The sequence below is a fragment of the Recurvomyces mirabilis genome (genome assembly GCF_035927965.1).
Source record: "Recurvomyces mirabilis strain CCFEE 5264 chromosome Unknown scaffold_5, whole genome shotgun sequence".
Classification (NCBI taxonomy): Eukaryota; Fungi; Ascomycota; class Dothideomycetes; order Mycosphaerellales; family Teratosphaeriaceae; genus Recurvomyces; species Recurvomyces mirabilis.
In genome coordinates this window covers 793,186-813,982 of record NW_027041939.1, presented here as the reverse complement: position 1 = coordinate 813,982, position 20,797 = coordinate 793,186, and the positions used below count along the sequence as shown (strand labels likewise).

The 20,797-nt window shown below is 53.4% G+C and overlaps 7 protein-coding genes across 7 annotated transcripts; 2 read left to right on the top strand and 5 right to left on the bottom strand.

Moving 5' to 3' along the window:
• Positions 1 to 2,739: 2,739 nt before the first annotated feature.
• On the top strand, positions 2,740 to 5,667 carry ago1 (Protein argonaute; the record flags this gene model as incomplete). Its single annotated transcript, XM_064835357.1, has 1 exon — positions 2,740 to 5,667. The coding sequence occupies one exon, from the start codon at positions 2,740 to 2,742 to the stop codon at positions 5,665 to 5,667; it is 2,928 nt and encodes a 975-aa protein (XP_064697292.1).
• A 937-nt stretch (positions 5,668 to 6,604) lies between these two features.
• Positions 6,605 to 7,547, bottom strand: LTS14_002650 (uncharacterized protein; the record flags this gene model as incomplete). The annotated part of the gene is made up of 3 exons (XM_064835356.1): positions 6,605 to 6,983; positions 7,055 to 7,382; positions 7,445 to 7,547. The coding sequence occupies 3 exons, from the start codon at positions 7,545 to 7,547 to the stop codon at positions 6,605 to 6,607; spliced, it is 810 nt and encodes a 269-aa protein (XP_064697291.1).
• A 789-nt stretch (positions 7,548 to 8,336) lies between these two features.
• On the bottom strand, positions 8,337 to 9,715 carry LTS14_002649 (uncharacterized protein; the record flags this gene model as incomplete). The annotated part of the gene is made up of 3 exons (XM_064835355.1): positions 8,337 to 9,316; positions 9,381 to 9,590; positions 9,646 to 9,715. 3 exons carry the CDS (start codon positions 9,713 to 9,715, stop codon positions 8,337 to 8,339), a joined length of 1,260 nt encoding a protein of 419 aa, XP_064697290.1.
• A 2,038-nt stretch (positions 9,716 to 11,753) lies between these two features.
• On the bottom strand, positions 11,754 to 13,364 carry LCB1 (serine palmitoyltransferase component; the record flags this gene model as incomplete). The annotated part of the gene is made up of 1 exon (XM_064835354.1): positions 11,754 to 13,364. The coding sequence occupies one exon, from the start codon at positions 13,362 to 13,364 to the stop codon at positions 11,754 to 11,756; it is 1,611 nt and encodes a 536-aa protein (XP_064697289.1).
• A 772-nt stretch (positions 13,365 to 14,136) lies between these two features.
• LTS14_002647 (uncharacterized protein) lies at positions 14,137 to 15,339 on the bottom strand (the record flags this gene model as incomplete). The annotated part of the gene is made up of 2 exons (XM_064835353.1): positions 14,137 to 15,207; positions 15,262 to 15,339. The coding sequence occupies 2 exons, from the start codon at positions 15,337 to 15,339 to the stop codon at positions 14,137 to 14,139; spliced, it is 1,149 nt and encodes a 382-aa protein (XP_064697288.1).
• A 1,024-nt stretch (positions 15,340 to 16,363) lies between these two features.
• On the top strand, positions 16,364 to 18,941 carry LTS14_002646 (uncharacterized protein; the record flags this gene model as incomplete). Its single annotated transcript, XM_064835352.1, has 2 exons — positions 16,364 to 16,483; positions 16,533 to 18,941. 2 exons carry the CDS (start codon positions 16,364 to 16,366, stop codon positions 18,939 to 18,941), a joined length of 2,529 nt encoding a protein of 842 aa, XP_064697287.1.
• A 205-nt stretch (positions 18,942 to 19,146) lies between these two features.
• On the bottom strand, positions 19,147 to 20,421 carry LTS14_002645 (uncharacterized protein; the record flags this gene model as incomplete). The annotated part of the gene is made up of 2 exons (XM_064835351.1): positions 19,147 to 20,096; positions 20,175 to 20,421. 2 exons carry the CDS (start codon positions 20,419 to 20,421, stop codon positions 19,147 to 19,149), a joined length of 1,197 nt encoding a protein of 398 aa, XP_064697286.1.
• Positions 20,422 to 20,797: the final 376 nt, after the last annotated feature.

Below are 20,797 nucleotides of genomic sequence, written 5' to 3'. Positions count from 1 at the left end.
ACCAGTGTATACGTTGGTGCGTGTTTCGCACTTTTGAAGGTCGGCCACTCCACGTCCCACCACGATATTGAAAAGGCTGATGATGAGAGCACTTGTCGCAAGCTACAATGTCGATCCAACACACGACCTGGTTGCTGGTACTATATGTACATATGCAGTGTCGTAGACGAGGGACGAGGAGTGTTTCTTCAACGCGTGCTTGAAGTGGAGTGAGCCACGTGAGCCAAGCTCCGAGAGAGTGGATGGCGGAACTCTTGACTCCACGAGCTCGAGCTGTAAACCAACTTCATCGTCGACACCGTGTGAGCCCATGCAAAATATCAATATAGGTCTGTTGATGGACTGCTGGCTGCCGCATGTCGGTCAGGACAGACAATCCCACCTCTGCCCTTCTTGCGGCTCTTCCCATCCCACATTGAGGCTCTCACGCTTGGGAAAAAGAGCAGCATAAGACGAGCGAGAGAGGGACCAAATTCCATGAGAGCAACGGAGGCAGACAAGGATGTGACATGCGATGCTAACAATTTCGCGACACGCTCCTGGCTAGGCATGTGAGAACGCTGCATCAAGCCCATTTCCAGGGCTACATCTCGAGTATGACTTTGACTCTACGGCCATCCACAAAGCGCCGCGGAAGTCGTGGTGCGATTGCTTATCTTCCTCGTTCTCGAGGAGGGAGAGGCGACATACAGCTGATTGGCGTTGAGACGGGAAGAATGAGCCGTTCGGATTGCGCTTGGGAGAGCAGTCTTGGCAGACAAGGACGGTATACACACCATGGAATCATGAAGGTAATCCCTGGGTTTGGCATAGACAGGATATGGCGACAGACGACTTGGCGGATTTGTTCGTCCAGGAGCGCTCTCCTACAAAAATGGATCGAATCTCTGGTACGCGATACGGTTCTCAATTTAGGTGTCCATGCCTTGGATGTAATAGAAGTCGTCCGGGCCCAGTGTCCGCATCGCAGGCTTATTGGGATATTCCGCCCTCTGGATTTCTACCGTCTCTGCGCCAATCGCACTTCCTCGGCCCAGCGAGAATGAGAAGAGAGCAGAAGGAAAGCAAAGAAGAAGCACGTGGACTCTACTCTACCTCTCTTCTACCACACCAGGACCTCTTCTGGGTTTGGCTCTTCACACCCCGTATTTGGCGTATGTGTCCTTGTATATGCCGCGCGACATCCAGCTCGTCTCATATGGCTATCGATATTCGTTTGCTGCTCTTGCTTGCTGCCGCATTTCTGGCTCGGCTTTTCTTTCATGATGTCGCCGATCGCCGCGCCAGTGCTTTGCCGAGCATCCTTCTGGGAGCTCTGGGAGGTGGTCGTGGAGAGGCTGGGTGACATCTCTACCTGCTGAGAAGTCGATCAGTCTGATGCCCTGCTGCCTCGTCTTCCTTTCAAGCACTACCATCCTTAGAATCCCCGCTCGAGCATCGTATCGGTACGAGACTGTGGCTGGGGCGCGTGTAGCTACTGAGGGATCGCAAGTACTCACGGCTTTTCGCGATAGCGCTGGCGAATGCAGGTCTGTCATTCGCGGAGGCCGCACTGAATATCGCCATGGTCGTCTCTCACCGTCGCGCTGATCGACTTTCCGGGCAAAACACATCGATCTCTGCCTCTCTTTATGGAGCACGCGACTCATCCTCCTCTTCGGGAGCTTGAGTAGCGGCGTCGTGTCGTAGTGATCGAATCTATGATGGTGGTGGATGGCTGTGCGATGACCTTGCATTCCTGCTACTGATGTAGTACACACGGCGTAAGGGAAGGGAATGGCAGCAGAGGCAATGCAGCGATGCAGATCTTGCGCTCAGAGTCTGCAAATGTCCTCAAGCCAAGCATACCAAAGGCATCAACAGGTAACGGCACAAGGAGGTACGGATAGCAATCGAGGTAGTATTGCATGCATCTATGCTACTGCCACTGCCCATACTCCTCGAAGTTGATCCAGAACGATATCATACCATAGTACACCTCACCGTTGGGGACTCCGGATCGTGACTTCCCAGTGCTGCACATCGTTCCTTCCCCGTCTGGTTCGGAGTCCGGCAAGCTAGCGCAACGCGTTTCTACGGCAGCTATAGCTCAAGTTTCTGCCTACGGCTTGACCTCAACACAACACCTTCGAACTCCAAACCAAAAATCTTCCGACTACCACAACACGACCACCAAAGCCTTCGACGTACGTATCCCCATCACCCTCATGCTCCTCATCATCTCCACAGCCGCCTCATAACACACTCGGAGCCATTGCATGCTTTCGGCGTTTGCAGTGGGACATCATACACATCCTCCTCCTTGATCACCACCTCCTCGCAACCATCACCAAGCAAGCGACTCCACGAGCACATTGCTAACCTACACTCACAGCAAAGCTCCACGACCAACCTCTCGTGGTTTACTACCCCTTTCTTCAGGTTCTCACAACTTTCCTCCCCTGCAACACAAGGTACGTGGCCACGCAATGCCGTCATATTGCCTCACTCCAGCCCATCATCATCACTCAGGGCACTGCAAACACTCACTTGAGAGCTCACTGTCGCTCCTTTCCTCCCTTGCCTATCGCATGCCTAGCACTGCCAGCCTTTGAGCAGGTACTTAAGTCTACCTCCCTCCCACTTCAAGCCTTTCTCACTACATCCACCTCCACCTCCACATCTTTGCAACACCTTTCCACAACATCTCTCTGACACTCACACAGTCTTACCACAACACAAACCAACACATCCCCAACAATGGCTGGTGCAGCCAAGCGCCGTGCCGCCGAGGAGCGCGATGCCCGTCGTACCGAGCGTTCCCACCACTCCAACTCTGGAACCTCCTCCTCTGGCAGCAAGCCCAAATCTGACGCCCGTTCTACTGCGAACTCTGCCCACAGCTCCAACTCCAAGTCTATTCACGGCTACGATGGTGAGCGTGATCCGGACTCTCCCACCTCCGTCACTCGCAATCCCGCCACCTCTCGTGTCATCGTTGAGGCCAAGAACTTCGACATTTCTGCCGCCGGTTGGGCCACCGTTCGTGGTCTCTCTGCCGCAGCTATGCCTCCTCGCGTGGGCCCTTCTAAGCTCGGCTCCAGCGTCAAGGTTGGGCTCAACACTTTCCGCGTCAAGAAGACCCCAACTAAGAAGGTTTACCAATTTGATGTCATCATTGGCAACGGCGACGAGAAGCGTGGTCTCAACAAGCACATGTGGGAGTGTCCGGCTCTGAAGGCCGCTCTCGGCAAGGGCTGGATCTTCGACGGCAACAAGCTGGCTTGGTCCATGAACCCCATCAACCGTGAGATTCGCCTCATGATTGACCTCGACTCTAAGGAGAACGGTGGCACTGGCAAGCCTCGCAAGGATGGCAAGTTCAACACTCATCGCGTGCAGATCCGCCAGACCAACCAAGTCGGCTTCGATGTCCTTACGTCCTACCTCGAGGGTAAGACCGGCTTTAACAACGCGAATCTGGAGGCAATCAACTTCTTTGATCATCTCCTTCGCGAGTATCCCCGTCTAAACTACACATCCATCAAGCGCAGCTTCTTCGCCAAGGGCCAGACCCGTTTCGATCTTGGCAATGCTGTTGAGGCCTTCAAGGGTGTCTATCAGTCTTTGCGTATTGCCCACTGGGGTGGCAATCCGGCCTGCCTTTCCATTAATGTCGACGTGGCCAACGGCACGTTCTGGAAGGAGCTGCCGGTGCATCTCGCGGCGTTGCAGCTCACTGGTCGCCGTGACATGAACGACCTTATCCTGGCATTGAAGCAAGGCGAGGGGGGTAGGTGTGGCCAGGATCTGAAGAAGATGCGCAAGCTGCACGTCGAGGCCAGTCATCGTGGTGCGAAGGAAATTGACAACTATGTCATTGAGCGATTCATCTTCAAGTCTGCTCGCGAACACAAATTCGAGAACGAAGACAAGAAGATGGTCTCGGTCTACGACTATTTCGCTCAGAAGTACAACATCCGCCTCCAGCACCCCGACCTGCCTCTCTGCAAGATGACCAAAGGCAAGAGCACGGTTCTGCCTATGGAAGTCCTTAAGATCAAGGGCAATGAGCGCTACGCATTCAAGATGGATGAGCGTCAGACGTCCAACATGATCAAGTTTGCTGTTGAGCCTCCTCCGCAGCGTTGGAACGCTATTCAGCATGGTCTTGGTATGCTGAAGTGGGATCAGGATCCTGTGTTGAAAGCCTTCGGTGTTGAGATCGATCCACAGCGTACCGTGGTCGATGGTCGCCTGATTCCTGCTCCCACGGTCAAGTTCGGCACGGGTGATGCTAGGCCTGGCACCTCTGGTCGATGGGACCTCAAGGGCAAGAAGTTCTTGCAGCCCAACCCTGCTCCGCTCAAGAGCTGGGGTGTGTGCGTCATTCCTGGCCGTCGTGGCGGTAAACCCGACAAGGCCATCGTTGAGAACTTCATGAACGAGTTTGTTAAGATCTACGGTATGCACGGTGGTAGGGTCGAGAACAAGAAACCGACCTTCATCCTGGCCAACGGTGACGATGTTGGTACTTGGGTCACCGAAGCTTGGAACAAGACCGGTAACGCAAACAACGCTCGTCCTCAGATTCTGGTCTTCATTCTTCCCGACAAGGACTCCGGCACTTATGGTCGCATCAAGCGCTCAGCTGAATGCCGCTACGGCGTCGTCTCCCAGTGCATGCAGTACGCTCACGTGCAGAAATGCCAGGGCCAGTACATCTCCAATGTTTGCATGAAGTTCAACGCGAAGCTGGGCGGTTCGACGTGCCGCGCTGTGGGCGATGCGAAGAAGAACAACAAGGAGACGGGCTTGTTCTCTGTCCCAACTATGATCCTTGGTGCTGACATCTCCCATGGCGCTCCTGGCAGTGAGACCCCATCAATGGCCGCGCTCACCTGTTCTATGGACCGCCTTGCTATCCGCTATGCAGCTGCTTGCGAGACCAATGGCTTCCGTGTCGAGATGATGACTACGGACAACATCAACTCTATGCTCAAACCTCTTGTTCAGTCTTGGGTTGGCGCCGTTGGTGGTGGCAAGTTCCCTCAGCGTATCTTCTACTTCCGCGATGGTGTGTCTGAAGGCCAGTACCAGCATGTCCTCCAGCAGGAGGTCGCGGATATGAAGGCCCTGCTAAAGACGGCTGATCCGAAGCTCAACATCCCCTTCATCGTGGTCGTTGGTGGTAAGCGTCATCACGTCCGCTTCTTCCCCGAGAAGGGTGATCGTAACGGCAACCCTCTTCCGGGCACTCTCGTCGAGACTGGTGTCACTCATCCGTACGAGAACGACTTCTTCTTGTGCTCCCACACCGCCATCAAGGGTACTGCTCGTCCTATGCACTACCATGTCTTGCTAAACGAGGTTGGCATGTCCAACGAGGAGCTCCAGACAATCATCTACGAGCACTCATACCAGTATATCCGCGCCACCACTCCGGTCTCTCAGCACCCTGCGATCTACTACGCCCACATCGCCTCCAACCGCGCTGTTCCTCACGATCCGAAGTGGGCCGGCAGCAGCGATGGTGCTCCTTCGGTTGCCTCGCGTCCTCGCTCTGGCTCTGCTTCAGGCTCTCAGGGTCGCTCGGGTGGTAGCTCTTCTGGTCCGCCAATCAACGTTGACAAATTGATGCCGATGCCCAACCAGAGCAACATCTTCAACAGCATGTGGTACATCTAGATATCACGCGAGGAGGGTGTGGAAGTAAGGGTACAGCAGGCGAGATGAGTTCGAGGTGCGTGCTTCGAGACAAGCGAGGGACATGGTTGCGAGAAGGTTTCCAAAATGCGAGCGATGTTGTGCAGCCACATGCTTTTTTCCCTGAGGAGTTTGTTGATGCGATGATTTTTAGCCACATGGCTTGTTTTACGGAGGACTTTGATGATGCGTTTGGGCGTTCTGTTTTACATGGCTGAGACTGAGAAGATCGGTCGAGGGCTATGAGTGTTTTGCGATGATTTACGATGATAACGGCCTTGTAGATAGTATAAACCCAAAAGAGCTTTTGCCACCAATCTCTTCTCCTTCAAGAAACTACACGCTCTGTCGCTGCTCGTGATTCAGATCTAAACTCACGAGCCTTTCCTTTTTTGTTCTCTTATTACGCCATGAGCGAAACAATAACTTCTGCCCTTGCAACATTGAGCACCACAGCCTGGCGAACTGCCGTTCGGCATCCAGATTGATCTGACACGAGGGCAAGACGAGGTTATACTGACGTATATTGAGGTGGCAGTATTCTGATAATGGTACAAGCGGCTATCAGCGACTGTCATTGGCATTGTGGTTTCATCTATAAACATTTTGTACATCCAAAGGCCATTCTTTCCAGCTCGTCCGTGGACGGCGTATTCTTCATCAACGCCGTTACTGAAAGCAGTGGAGTGCGCCTGTCCCGATGCATCGCTGGAAAGACAAGTCATGCACGCTTCAAAGCAATCATCATCCATCATCGTCTTCCCGTTCTGCGAGCTGCTTGGCGTGCCAGCGCGTGCTTCGATGCAGTGCATTCGAAGGCGAGGCCAGCCAACGAGAGAGCTACTGCGTAATGCCACGGCTTGCTTTGCTCGCCCTCCTTCTCATCCACCAGGTTCGTTTCAAACCTCCTTCCTCTTCATCAATCCTCGGTCAACTTATCAAGCAAACGAATACTCAAAATCATAACCAACAACCCAATCGTCACCACCACCAGCAACCCAAAAGCGAACCAACCCAAAACCATGGCACTAGTACCCACACCACTCCTCACACTTCCGTTTCCGAAATCCTGCGCTATTTGTGCTGCTGCGACCGAGGCCGTGTGTTGCCATAGCACGCTGACGAGGACGAAGATGGAGGAGATGAAGATCATGGCGAGAGCGACTTGGGACACGGGTCGTGAGGGGAAGGGTTTGATGTCGATGTCGGAGCCGGTGCGTTGGTCATGTTCTTCGTGCCAGCCTGGGAAGGTGGCGAGGAGGAGGAAGGTGACGAAGGCGAGGACTATTGCCACGATGCTGTCGGAAGGGGCATATCAGTAAAGTGCTTGAAGGTGGTGGTGACGCGCGGGATGTGCTTGGGGACTTACAGCAAGTATGGGAACACGACTTGGTTTTTGAACGTCTCCGCTACCCATAGTAGATTAAGTGGATCTTGGTCGACGCTCACTTGCTCCGCGAGCAGAGTGACGTTGTTGGAGCACAGGAAAGCGCCTCCATCTGGGTTTACACAGACGCCGAAGTAGCCGACGCGGACTTCTAGTTGCGCCTGGCCGACAATGTTGGCTATTGCTGCTGTGACGCCCGGGTCGACTTGTGTTGGGTCGTATGTTGGTGTGTAGTGTTGGTAGTAGAAGGATATGAGGAAGATGCCTGGGATGAGTGGCGAGGAGGAGGAGCAGCCTGCTAGTAGTAGTGCTGTGAAAAAAGATCAGTAGCTGTTTGACCACCTGTGAAGACAAGCTTTGAGCAAGACTTACAGAGTAATATTATCGCTATAGCGATGAGTATCATCAAGACATGGTGGTAGCCGAGGAAAGGTATCAGGCGTTGGATGCCGACGGCGAAGCGCACGTTCGGCATGGTAGAGACGGTCTACCGGCTGTCTGGATGCTCAAGAATGCTGATAGCAGTTTGGTAGTCGTTCGTGCCGCTCGATCGGTCGTTTGATCTCCCACGGCCAAAGGGCCGGGAGTGCTCGTGGGTGTAGAATGCAGTCGGCAGGGTCGTCCTGTTTTCACTTGAATTGTTGCTTTCTGCACACTTGTATGTGCGGTTCGGTAGAGGGGGAGGTAAGGTAGGTAGGTATGTGTACTGAGACGGCGGAAGGTTCGTAGTAGTACTCGTCCGGTCTGCAATGAAGAAGTCTCCGGGTCAGATAATCGATGCAAGACACACAACACAAAGAGTGGTATGTATGATCGAAAGAATGCTTAGCTTGTTTCCCGAGGTCTCTCAACTGCAACAGCAACTCCGAATGACTCCCTTGGTGCAGTCTGAAATCATGGTGGTTGAAGATGTGGCTGGACTCGCCCAGCCATCTGGTCCGCTAGAATTTCTCGGTTGCCGCCGCAACGGCGCGACAGTAAATAGATCGGCACTTGATGACGTAGCCGCAGAGCCGCAATGCGTGCGCCTCTACCGGTTTCTTATCCGCCTTGTGGGTCAAAAACCGTTGCTCAAGGCGTTACTGTATAGGCCAGCCGTTGTGTGATCTCTCCGAAAGAAGTTGAAACGCAATGAAGCAGTGATATGCGGAAGCCTCCAGACCACTACCACAGGCAACCTGGCACAATCGTAAAGCGTTTCTTTGAATTTCGAATGTATGTACATAAAGCTTTCGCAAGTGCAGCCTGAGGACGTCGACACGACCTACTTCCCGTTATCATCCCACCCCTCAATCAACTCATTAACATGCGAACTCCCGGCCCTCTTCATCGCCCTCGCTCCCTCACACCCCCAAACCGGCAACTCCACAACCCCCTTCTTCTTCCACTTCTCCGGCACCATCTTCGGACTCAACAGCCCCACCTGCACAAGCACACTCGCCTGATCCCAATACACGTGCTCGCTCTCCAACTTCCCTCCCACCATCCTGACGATGGAAATCAACACGATCTCGACTTTCTTCTGCGTCGCTGGTATACCTGGTAGCATCCAGGGTATCTCCGTTGTATGCGTGAATGTGATATAGAGTTCGTCCACGAGGCGCGAGGCATCTGTACCTAACGTGCGCGACATGAGACGAGAGCGAAAGCTTGGTGGTAAGGGGTGGAAGAAGTCGGTGTAGAATTTCTTTAGATCGACTGTTCCTGCTCCGCCGGTCAGGGTAGGTCCGTGGAGTACGTGTGCGTAAGGCCTGACGTTGGAGATCAGTGTTTTCTCGGATACGCCGCGCGCGGTAGCATCAACGAGGGTATCACGGTTGTGCTCGAGCCTCGTTTCTGTGTCATCGATTCGGAAAGCTTTCCGGATAACTGATAGACTGCGTGAGAAGGCAATCTGTTCAGCAACAGGATCGTATTCGTCCAGGTCTCTTTCAGCAAAGCCATTCTCCAAACCGGTATACGTGTATGTCTTGAAACCAAAGTTCAGACTCTCGCCATACCCAGCACCAGGATCTATGCGCTTCTTGATGATCTTCGCTTTCGAGGAAGAAAGACCGAGCACCTCAGGATGATGCTGGAGCTTGATCTCCGTTCCAGCAAGATGAACCAGCACCTTGACACCGGGCGGATATTTAGTAGTCGGTTTTGGTATCAGGCCAGGATAGTATGCCACGATGGCCACGAGCTTCGGATGGTTCGGCTTGAGATGTGATTGCAGGATCAAGGAGGCTGCGTCGCTGAATGCTGTATTACATCCTCCGTCAGTCACATGCCCACTCTTTACGCTCGCGGATATCATGCAGCCCACCTACGATCGCATAGTACTCCGCCGCACCGAACGTGTCTCCTGCCAGTCTGACCCTCTGGACATATCTCTGGCCTCCATCATTACCCAACGGCACGTACTTCACCACAAACCCCTCTTCCCGCCATTGCGTTATCGTCTCTTCGTCGAAGTCGTCGGTTTCGGCTGTGAGAACGATGTTGTAGTTCTTTGACTTGTTGAGGGAGTTGAAGACTGGACATCATACATTAGGTCGTACTCGTCAAGCAGTGAGATGAATGAATCTTACAATCTTTGGGCTGTGAGTTGAACCAGGGAGTATCAAATGGCATATCTTGGAGACGGTTCTGGTTCGCCATCTTTGACTGAAGAATGGCAGGGTGATACGGAGGAATCTACGGGTAGTACGGAGGAATCTACGAGACACCCAAGCTACTTGGGCTGCTAGTGACAATGCTGGAGTGCCATGCAGGTACAGAAACCTGATCGCGCAACGCGGGGAATGGATAGAGTTCGAGATGAACTTGGCAGACGTAATGAGGCTTAGAGGGGCAGTTACGCTAAAAGATCCCATACCAGAATGATGATGATGATCGTGGTATTTCTGGCATCCGACAGCAGAGCAAAATCGCAATGAATGACACGGCGAAGGCGCGAATCCAAACCCAGACCTCTCTTGATCTTATGCTACAACAGATAATGATCGAGTACGAGACTTGTAAGGGTGTTCATACAGTAGCAAAAAGGCGAGATTTCACCACTGTCTGATTGTGAGTGGTACGATCGGTCCGCTACATTGAAACAAGCAAACGATGCTATCTGTGTAGGATATCACGAACGTGCCCAGTACACTTTCCTTCCCTCAACGCTTGATGCTGCGATTGCCTTCCCATCCGCGTAAATCATATCACATACCCGATGCACCATACATATGCCTTGCAGAACGCCTTTCCCATGGCAATCGATCGCTCTAGTCTCCACGCCCGCCTCTCGCGACCTGACTCCCCAATATAATCATCCACAAAAAGAACACCGCGCCCACGATCCAGAACGCAAAAGCCGCATACCAGCTACTACAAATACTGTTCAGCTCCAACCACGCCAGCATATCGAGCGACACGCCCGGAGTCGGGATATTATTCATGAGCGTCGAGCATTGCCCACTGACACCGTTCGTATTCCGGAAGAGTTGGATGGCTGTCTCGATCAGGCCGGTGATGTATAACACCAGGAGGATGAAGGAGCCTATTATCACTACGGCTGGTATGAGCCGTCCTTGGTAGATCAGGATGAGCATTATCCAGACGAAGACGACGGTGAGGCTGCCGACTGTGATCCCGTATGGCATGATCCTACGAATGCAACGTCAGCAGCAGTCTACAACCTCATCTAATTGTATGTTGACCTACCAAGGTATCCCCAGCCCAAAATGTTGTTGGTCTACGATGAATGCCGCGAAGACTCCTATAATTGTCCCACCAGTCGCAAGCATTATGATGATCCAGAAATTGATTTGTTGGTCGGGCCAGTAGTATAATTGACGCCGTACCTGGCGTGTCCTCGAGACGGACGAGCGCGCCATGCTGGACGAGCTGTGGTGGGAGGATTTCGCCAGCGTGTATTTGTGCGGTTGTGTTGTGTTGTGGTGGACGAGGTGGGTCCTCAAGCGTCGAGGGTGGGTATTCGGGTGGCTGGTCAAGTGGTTGTCGTCGTATGAAGTGACGTCGGTCGACAGTGCGAGGTCGTCGTGGCCCGATGGGCGTGAGGGTGTCGACCTGCTCGATGCGCCGGATGTGCTGCAGCAGTCTCCCTTCCTCGTTGCTGACTGCCCAATATGCCGACGGTATACAACACTCGTCGAGAGTATCCTTACTCCGCACCGACGCCGGCCGCGTGTATGTAGTATGCTGTTCTCGCTCGCTGCTATCTCGTTCAATGACAGCTCGACACGATCGAACTTCGAAAGGTGGGGCGCGAGATGCGGGCTGCAAAAAAATGCGCTGTTCAACGTGCCACGAACGACACAACTTTGCCTCCAGAAAGCAGGAAGATGTATAACGAAGAGAAGGTTTGCAAAAGCAAGTGTCAATCGATGGATGGAGAAAGAAGGTGGCCTTCCACAAGAATCATTGCCATACAACGAGGCTGGTATTCGTGGCTGGAAGGGTGTTTCGGCTAGATGGCCCGTGCGCACATGACCACAGTCGACATCGTAAAATGGCTCGGCTCGCTATGTTGTTCAGTCATTATAGTATCTAATCTCGAGTTTGACAGGCTGCCGTATATTACATGTCTGCTGAATGCACAAGTTCCACCCATTAGAACATGCACCTAGCTCGTTGACCCACAGGACCATCATGATATCAGGATGATCTGCTCTCCGAACACAAAAGTCACTTATTGTCCCGCGCGCCCACTCTGCCACTTCCTCCCCTTCATGACAGATGTGATCGCATGCCTGACCACTTTCCCAGCAGCCTCCGTCTCCTTCTTGGACAACGCAGAGCTCACACAGACCTTGAGACCTGGTCGCGGCCGCCACTCCTTCGCTGCATCCTTGCCGCTTACACCAAGCGGTACAGGCATACTCTTTAGTCTGGTAACCAGCACTCCATTTGCCAGCGATTCATCCACGCAGTCCTGGAGAACCGACTCCTGGTCTGCAATCGTGAGTCCTCGGTCTTGAATATGTTGGTCCTTGAACACTAGTATGAGGACTGGATTTTCAGGTGAAGAAGTGCAGCGGATCCACTCGCTCCTCGGGTCGAGCTGGCCTCGCATAGCCTTCGTATTCTCCCGTAAATTCATGATGTACTCCGGCCGTTCCTGCAACAGAGCTACAGTCTCACTAGCCGTCGTCGCAAGCAACGCTGGCAACGCAGCCGAATAAGTATAAGCCGCAGCCGATAACCGCTGATGCTCCACCACTTCCTTCGAGCTCGCACAGAATCCACCTCCTGATGCAAGCGCACCAGCAAGACCACCCACTATCATATCGACCTGCATCGGATCCACATTCTGCTGCTCCGTGACACCTCGCCCTGTCCTGCCTAGAACACCATAACTCCACGTCTCGTCCAGAATAATCCGGAACTTATACCTCATCTTCAACTCCACCAGCTTCGGCAGATCGACCATATCACCCACACACTCAAACAACCCCTCCGTAACAATAAAACGTCTAGTCAACGGCTTCCCCTGACCCTCCTTCACCACCCTCTGCAATACCCTCTCCAAATCCTCCATATCATTATGCTCAAACCACCTAACCGTACTCCTCGAAATCTGCAACCCCTTCCTAATAGGAAAATTGCAAGCCTTGTCCGCCACAATAACATCACCCCTCTTACTAAAAGCCGGCAGCATCGAGGAGATCGTACTGAAGCTCTGCGCGTAGATGATACAAGCCGGCATGCCCAAATGCATGGCGATATCGGCTTCGCTCTTCATATGCACATCCTGCGTCCCGTAGAAACCCGGCGGACTGCAAGGACCAACTCCATACGTCCTCACGGTCTGAATAGCCTTGGCTTTCAGATCCGGATTATCAGCAAAGTTGTAATGGTTATAACTAGCCAGATTCACCACCATCCGCCCACTCCCCGCTAACTTCGCCTTCGGCCCCGCTGGTCCAACAATCACGGGTCTCCTCTCGCCCTCCAATCTCTCAAAGTCCGTCTGCTCGCTCGTCAGAGCCTCGGGAGTCCAATCGTCAACCAGTTCATCGATCTCCTCCTCCGTCAACGGCACGTTCTTCACTTTCTTCGTGCTATAGGCTGGTGCGAGGAGGTATCGGACGGCGAAGATGACGAGGAAGAGTTCGACGAGCGAGCGGATGGGGTCGTTTTGGTAGGATGAGCGGATGTAGCGGAGGAGGATGGCGGAGCCGGGGATCTTGTTGAAGGAGATTATGGCTGTGTCGAGGAGGTGGATGGCGGAGGGTGGGAGTGAGGCGGTGGTGGGGAGGTGGGAGAGGTAGGTTGTGTTGTTTGTCAGGGAGGCGGCCATTGTCGGTAGTGTGTGTTCAGAATGTGGTTTAGAGGGTTATCGTTGTCGCATCATATGCTACAATATATAATCCCACGCGACTGTGCATGTACCTTCAGTTGATCCTGGTGTGACAGAAGTGGTGTGCAACTCCTCTACTCGCATTCGCCATATGCACTTTGATCAAGAAGCCATCACCGTGAACCCTGGCCCTTCATCTCGGCTCTCGGATCCTCCAATTGCGGTCCGCTATGCATAAGCTCACCGGCTAGCGTGTCATCTACGTGCCACCGTGTCACGTCTCCTTGTAAGCCGTGTCTTAGACTGCTCGAGCGACGGCGAGGAGAGAAAGGACATAGTTTAGTGTCATTGCATTATATCAGCTGTCTACCATTATCATGTTCCTCCACGAGCTATCTCGGCACAAATAAGCATACACATCGCATGAACGCATCCATCGAAGCTGTAATCAGAACGCGTGCCCAACAAAAGAAATGCTCGCGTGAGCTATGCGATGCATCTCAGACACATGTTCCACCCATCCTTCCCGTCCGTATTGCAGAAAACAATTATTCTCCACTTGTTGCTATTGCTACTGCCGTATGTAGTGACAGGCTTGGTATCCATGCTTTCCTCCTTCCCATTTCAAAATATTCGTATCATGTGCAAATGCGGCACGGCGCCAGCTGCTGCCGCGCAGTAAGAAGAGTATCGTCAGTCATAAGTAGCAGAAAAGGGCCACAGTGCGCACACTCAATGTGCAGGTTAGTGTCTTCCTCATAATGCCATCACATCACGAACCCAGTGCTCCGCCCCACTCCATCCCCAGCCCTTCACTCTTCACACTTCTCGTCATTTTGGGACTGCTGCCCGCCGCAGTGGACGGTGGATGCAGCGAATCGAAATTGAGTCTCCTCCTCGCCTCCCTCGCCGCCGCCGGTGTCCTGCCAGCAACAGGAGTCCGTTGCCAAGGGCCTTGCGCAGGACTGGGTGTGACATTGACGAAGTCCGCGAAGTTGAAGTTCGCTGTTCCTGGTGTGACAGGCCCGAAACCCATGAAGCCCATGCCACTAGTACCAGGCGTCATGTGTGAGGATGGGAGCGGTGTAGCTTTGCAAGGTGGTGTGGAAGGCGGTGCGACAACCGTGGGAGCAAATGCCTGCTTGGCCGGAGAGGGCGAGGTAGCGAGGAACATTAGTAGGTCTGCGCCGTCGTCACCATTCTTAGGGGTGCGCGACCAGGACACGTTATGTGCTTTTCGCATGCGGCGGTCGGGTGGTGGTGTTTGTGGGGGCGAGGATGTGATTTTGGTGGATGCGTTGATGCTGAAGGATGTGACGGGGAGATCGGTATCATCGTCTTCGCTGTGGACCGGCGAGGGTGGGCTGTCGGGGATCGTGGAACCTTCGGAGATGAAGGAGAGATGGGAGATGGTGTTTGAGGCAAATCGAGCATGCTTGGAGTGGTTGATTGGAGATGATTCCGGCAGACTATGTTGGCTCTTCCAGGATGCTGCGCGGGTGGCCACTCGTGGCCTTCGGCTTCTTGTTGCTGGTCCAGAGGTGGCAGTACGCTGGACAGTGGCTGCGGATGGTCGTGACTTCTTGTTGCTGTATAGGCTGCCAGATCGTGGGAAGTCGTCCGAGAACATGGGGGCCGTGAGGGGTGACGATGCAAGACTTGACTGTAGTTTGCTTGATGTGGTCGACGCTGTATCGGATATGGTATCATTACTGGATGCTGGTCTCTTCATTCTCATCCGTTGCTCTAGTTGTGGTTCAATGGCGTCTAGACTCATATTCTCCCAGCCATTCTGTATCTTGACGTTTGCCAATGCAAGACGATCTTGTAGGGCTCTAGTCATCTGTCGCAGAGGTTGTCAGTATAGCTCCTGGCACTTCTCATGCTCTCTACACACCTTGGACACTTGTGCCCGCCGTAACACCTTCTCCGCAACCTCATCCTGCTGACGTAGCTCATGCTGATATGCCGCCATGCCGAAGACAGGGAGGGGGAGACCGTATGACAAGGAAAGCTCTTGTGCTCTCAACCACGGCACATCTACCAGCAGTACCTCAGAGACTCACGAGGTGTACCTGCAGTAGCATGTGAGCATATTCGAATGTGCTGTGGGGAGTGTGTGGTAGTGCAGGGACAGAGTGGTAGCAGGGGCTTTCGTCGTAGACTCGTAGCTTCGTCCTTCCATTCAAGGTTTCTGCCAATCAGGAAACATGCCACGAACTATCCAATGACAGGCTGACAAGCCACACTGTGGCTTGGACACGGCCCCACTTCTGCAAAGTAGTTCGGACGGTGAAAGTCGGTCTTGAGATCTATCGCATTGGCACGACTCAGTGGTGAGATAAGGCTATACCCATCGACTCGGTCATCATATGGTATACGATCGTGAATGCCACACGTGACAAATTCGCTCAGATACGAGGGCGAACACGCTGTCTATATGTAGGCGACGGCCATAAGCGACAACGTGCATACCCGCCCTTCACATAGGACTAGAAGCGCCTACTCTCCCTCCATCATTGGCAACACGCAGTATATCACCCAGGAGGGCTTCCGGAAAACTTCTAGCTGTTTGACAAGGCGCGGAGAACCACTCTAGCAGTTTAGCCACGCACTGCTTGCCCTGCATCGGACACTGTCATCCACGGAATATGGGCCTTCCAGGCGGTAAGCGCAGCTGGGTGGCCTGATCAGCAGACATGTCCAGCCCCGACCCTCATACCGCTCTGGTCGTTTGCTCTCCGGCCTACGGGCCTCGTCGCAGGTAAGATTGGCAAGGTATGTCCGGCTATGCTGGCAGTAGCGTTGCAAGGCGGCTACGGACTATTAACAGTACCTTGGCCCCAAGACATCTCACACCGATCCTACCTTACCGACTGGCATATACTAGGTTTGTGCAGCTAATTGCACTTCATTCGTTTCGCAAAAGAATTCCAACCTACGGCGTTGAGTCTTTGGTCTTTCTTTGCAGATGTACAGCTATGTGACCAAACGAAGACATGTCGAAATATTTCACATGGAGCAAGGGCGATCGCAGGCCAAGTCAGGACATGACGCGCTCGAGCGGCGTTGTCCAGATTGGATCAGAGCAAGGACATGAGTGTGCTAGGGCCACGAAGGTGAGCAATGTTCCGACGACGGGCGGTCAATGGGAATACTGATCTGCAGAACCAGCGGAAGTCCTCTCGTAGGCCATTGCCTCTGTCCTTCGGACCAGACACCACACTCTCATCGAACTTCGATCACAGGACAAATGATTCGGTTCTGCTTCACGATGCCGCAGTTCAGTCCGCAACCAACCTCATGGCTGTCGTCAATGACTTGCTATGCTCGCCGCCAGTGTCTGCGCATATCATGACGCAGCAGCAACACGGCTTAGCAGCGCCAGCATACTTACGACCTAGGTCACACACCGCTCCATCTACGCCGCTGGTCGAGGCGCCTAGCAGAGAGCCAGTGGAGCTGCCAGGATCACTCTTGCAAGGAAGGCCATCTCTGCTATCTCTGAAGCCACCTCATGAGAAGCTTCCAACCAATGCCGTGCAAACACTTCCAAACGCTGCAGTCGGAGCTGGGATAGAGAGGCCGCACAGTAGTCCTCAGCAAGCGACTTATGGCAGTCCTTTTCTGCTTGGTCACTTTGAGGATCGACCAGGACCAGGCATCCATTCGATGACCTCGCAATCGCTTCCTCTACCACAACCAGCGACTCCTCGACCATACTTGAACGACGCAGCATCGTGGTCAGCTTACCTGACTGCCAAGAACGCAGATCCGCGGCAGTCAAAACCTGATATGAAGTCCTCCTCGCCTGCACCTTGGTCGGTCGTTGAGAGCAAGCGAGACCATGTTACCCACTCTAGTCAGTCAGAGACAGACACTCTTCAGCAGGTTGCAACCATTCGCATGGCACACGATAACCATATCGCAAGTCTGCGCACGGCGCACGAGCATGAACTTGAGTCTTATCGCTCCTACATAACGTTCTTGGAAAAGCGCAGTGCTGCTCAATCGACATCATCAGCGAAAGCTTTGATCATTGACACAACGCATACCGACTCGAAGATTGTAGAGCCGCTGAGTGGTGTTACTTCTGCGACTACACTAGTCTCTCCCCAATCGACTCGGAGTCACGACCAGATAGCTGGCCAGATTCAGGATGAGAAGCAAGCACAGCAACACCGCCCCGGGATCCATCGACCCAAATCCACCGAGGATGCAAGAATAGAGCTATGTCGCCTGCGGGAAGGTATCGAGAAACGTGAACGCAAGATCAGTTTGCTTTCACGGAGGTGGAAAGACGAAGAGAAGTCTCTGCGTAACACCATATCCGACCTTGAGTCTCGATTGCTGGCTGCTAACAACGAGCGGCTCGACACACTGGAAGGTTTACATGTAGCGGGTGAGCAGGTGCGAAGACTAACCGAGCAGAAATCGAGGATCGCGGAAGAGAACCTGGGCTTGCGCAATGAGCTTGCTCAGCAGCACCCAGACCTTCATCCAGGCATCCTTGGCGAGGAAGAGGCCAAGCATCGGCCGAAGCATCAGAGAACCAGGTCGGAAGTTGTGACTAAGTTCTCTGGCGAGTTGGTGCTTGAGCAGCGTAACCGCGATCTACAACGTCAGCTATCGAAGGCCGAAGCGACAATTCGCCGCCTAGAACAGCAGCAGACTTACCCTGGCCAAGTAGAGAGGAAAGACAGCGCGATAACGAACGCCACGCCACCAAATGCCGTGGAAACGATCGCTGGTCTTGAGATTGCTTTGAATGACCATAAGCAGATGCTTGCAGTCTCCCGAGCCGATTGTGAGCGCTACAACGAGCTTCTACACGACGAGCTCAGGCGCCGAAAACAGCGTGCTTCGCAGGGTACACCAAATATGCCCGGATCTCGGCAGATGTCAGACGATGTATTGACCCTAGCAAGAGGAGGTGGGCAAGTTGCCACAGCCTCGCCTAGGATACATGAGGTGCAGACTTCGGCCAATCCGAAATTGGAATACTGCATGGAACAAATTGTGGCTCACAAGCTTGACATACAAGGATATAAGAAAGCGCTCAAAGACGCCAATGCTAGAATACAGGAGATGGAGACGTCCAGCACAAGACTTGTTCAGCGTCCACCCACACCAGATCGAGACAGTATGTCCAGCACAGCTAGCTCTAATAGTAACGGCCTGGCGAAGCAGAACGCTCCACAGGGCATGCCAACGCCCGAGAGCACCCCTAGCAACGCATCCGGGCTAGGCATATCACTCCGTCAAGCACCAGAAACCCCTCTTCGCACCGTCGCCACCGCTACAACCGCAGCTTTGCTCGCCACGACGCCGCCACTACCCTCGGTCTCACCGGCAGCGAGACCGAAGACACCCATGAGCGTGCATAAGAAGCTTCCCAAGCCTCCAGTGGCTATGACGCCTAGCCCGCTGCCATCCCAAGGACATGCGGTTGCCAAGTTGCAGAGAGGAGAGACCTTGCGTTCACTGTCCGACTCCATCATTTCTTCTTATGCGAAGCGGATGACGCCTGAGCAAAGCTCTGGATTTGAGTCGCAGCCGGGTAGCACGAGCTTCTAATGTTTATGCTCGGTTCAACCTCAGACTGATCATGTATTTGTACGAAGGTTGTTCAGACGTATGTACACACTGTAAGCAACAGATCGAACGATCATGGATATAATGCATCATCCCAATCATAGTATCCCTGTCTGAGCGCCACGCTAAGCAAGAAATACTCATATTCCGTCAATGACCATTAGCATTCTCCGAACTCGACAGTCACTCACGCCCCAACTTCCTTCCTCCGAAACAAGCGCATAAGTCCGAATCGCTTCTTACGCACCTCACTTCCCATCTGATTGACTGGCCAGCCGTTGATTTCCGCTTGCCTATTCATCAGGCTCATCGCATCGAAGTCGAACGCCTCTGGCCACTTCTCCATCGGGATCTCGCCGAGCTTTGTGCGATCGGAAGCAATTGAGTAGTATGTTGGCGTCTGCTTTCTTCTTCGCGGTACGGCTGCGGCTAGCTCGACGGCCGAGTGACTCGCTACTGGTCTGCGCTTGACATCCAGATACTGGTGGTGGTTTGTGGTCGGGACGCTGGCTGGATGCCCTGACCTCTGGCCTGCTGCGCTTTTGAAGACCTGCCCCTCCTGGTACGTTCCCATCGCTTCCTCAGGAGCAGTTTGAGAGCGCTGATGTGTAGGTCTGGCGGGCATCGGCGGTTTATCGTCCACATCGAGATATGGAGGTGGCGACGTGGAAGGTAGACTCGCTACACTCTGTGCCGCGGCACTGTTCGACTTTGACTTCTGCTTGCTCGCCTTGGCCCGCCGCTCGCCAGGCTTAACCATGGCGATTTGAGATGGTTTTGACGAGTTTGCGATCACGACCCGAGCGAGCATTGGTCCATTCACTCTGGTGTGGGCAGCATTGGCCCGTCGCCGCTTGCGGGTCTTCTCTACATCACTTTTGCATCCAGCTAGTGGCTCAGCGTTCCCCGGTAGTGCCAGTCTAGGGTGCGCAAGTGGCAAGCGAGGATGAGCAAGACGCTCGAAGAGAAGGCGAAGGGCGTGGCACGTATCCAATCTCGACCTCTCGGATAAGCTGGTCAGAGACTGATAGTCAAGCTGTACATGCTTCTTATCTCGACTCAGGAAAGAAGTGATAATGCTGACCAGACCAAAATTCAGCTTAAGCAGGATCTCAGCTAGTGAAGTCTGCGCGGTAGCTATCACGTTATATGTCAGCATATTGATTGAGAGGACGCGCACTTGAGCAGAGCATCCGAAATGTTGCTTCGACTCACCATCCCCAACAGCAAAATACTTCCCACTCCTCTGCGACTGCAATATGTACTCCCTCCCAATATCCTCCGGCCCTCGTCTCAGCGACCTTACTAATCGGACCTCCTCATCGTTAAGCTGAGCAGGGATTTTAGAAGAGGATCGCTTTTTGCGTTTCCGCTTATCATGTAGCTTCTTGAACACATCCAGACCAGAGGAGAACGACGCTATGATTGACAAGACACAGCTTGAGACATTCGTATGCGCCATGATTAATCGTTGTCTGACCTCGGAGTATTTGCAAGAGCTTGCAAAGTGCCGAGACAAGAGGAGTCGAAGTGTCGCACGATGAAGATGAATGTGTCTCAGCTCAGAAATCCATCATCGCCCGAAACGGTGCCTGAATATCAACCAGCAAAGTGCGAAACGTACGATGCGCTGTCACCGCCCGTCCACAAGTCCGGTAGAACTAGACAGGACGCATGAAGATGCAGTCGAGGCCGCACTCAAGGCAAATCGCAGGCGACGCAGGCGAAGGGCTCTGGACTACTATAAGCGCGCCATCAATATCGATTATGCAGGTCCGACGAGTAGTAGTTCCTATATGCTGCAGGTTTGCGAAGCGATCGTGCATTCATTGGGTGTG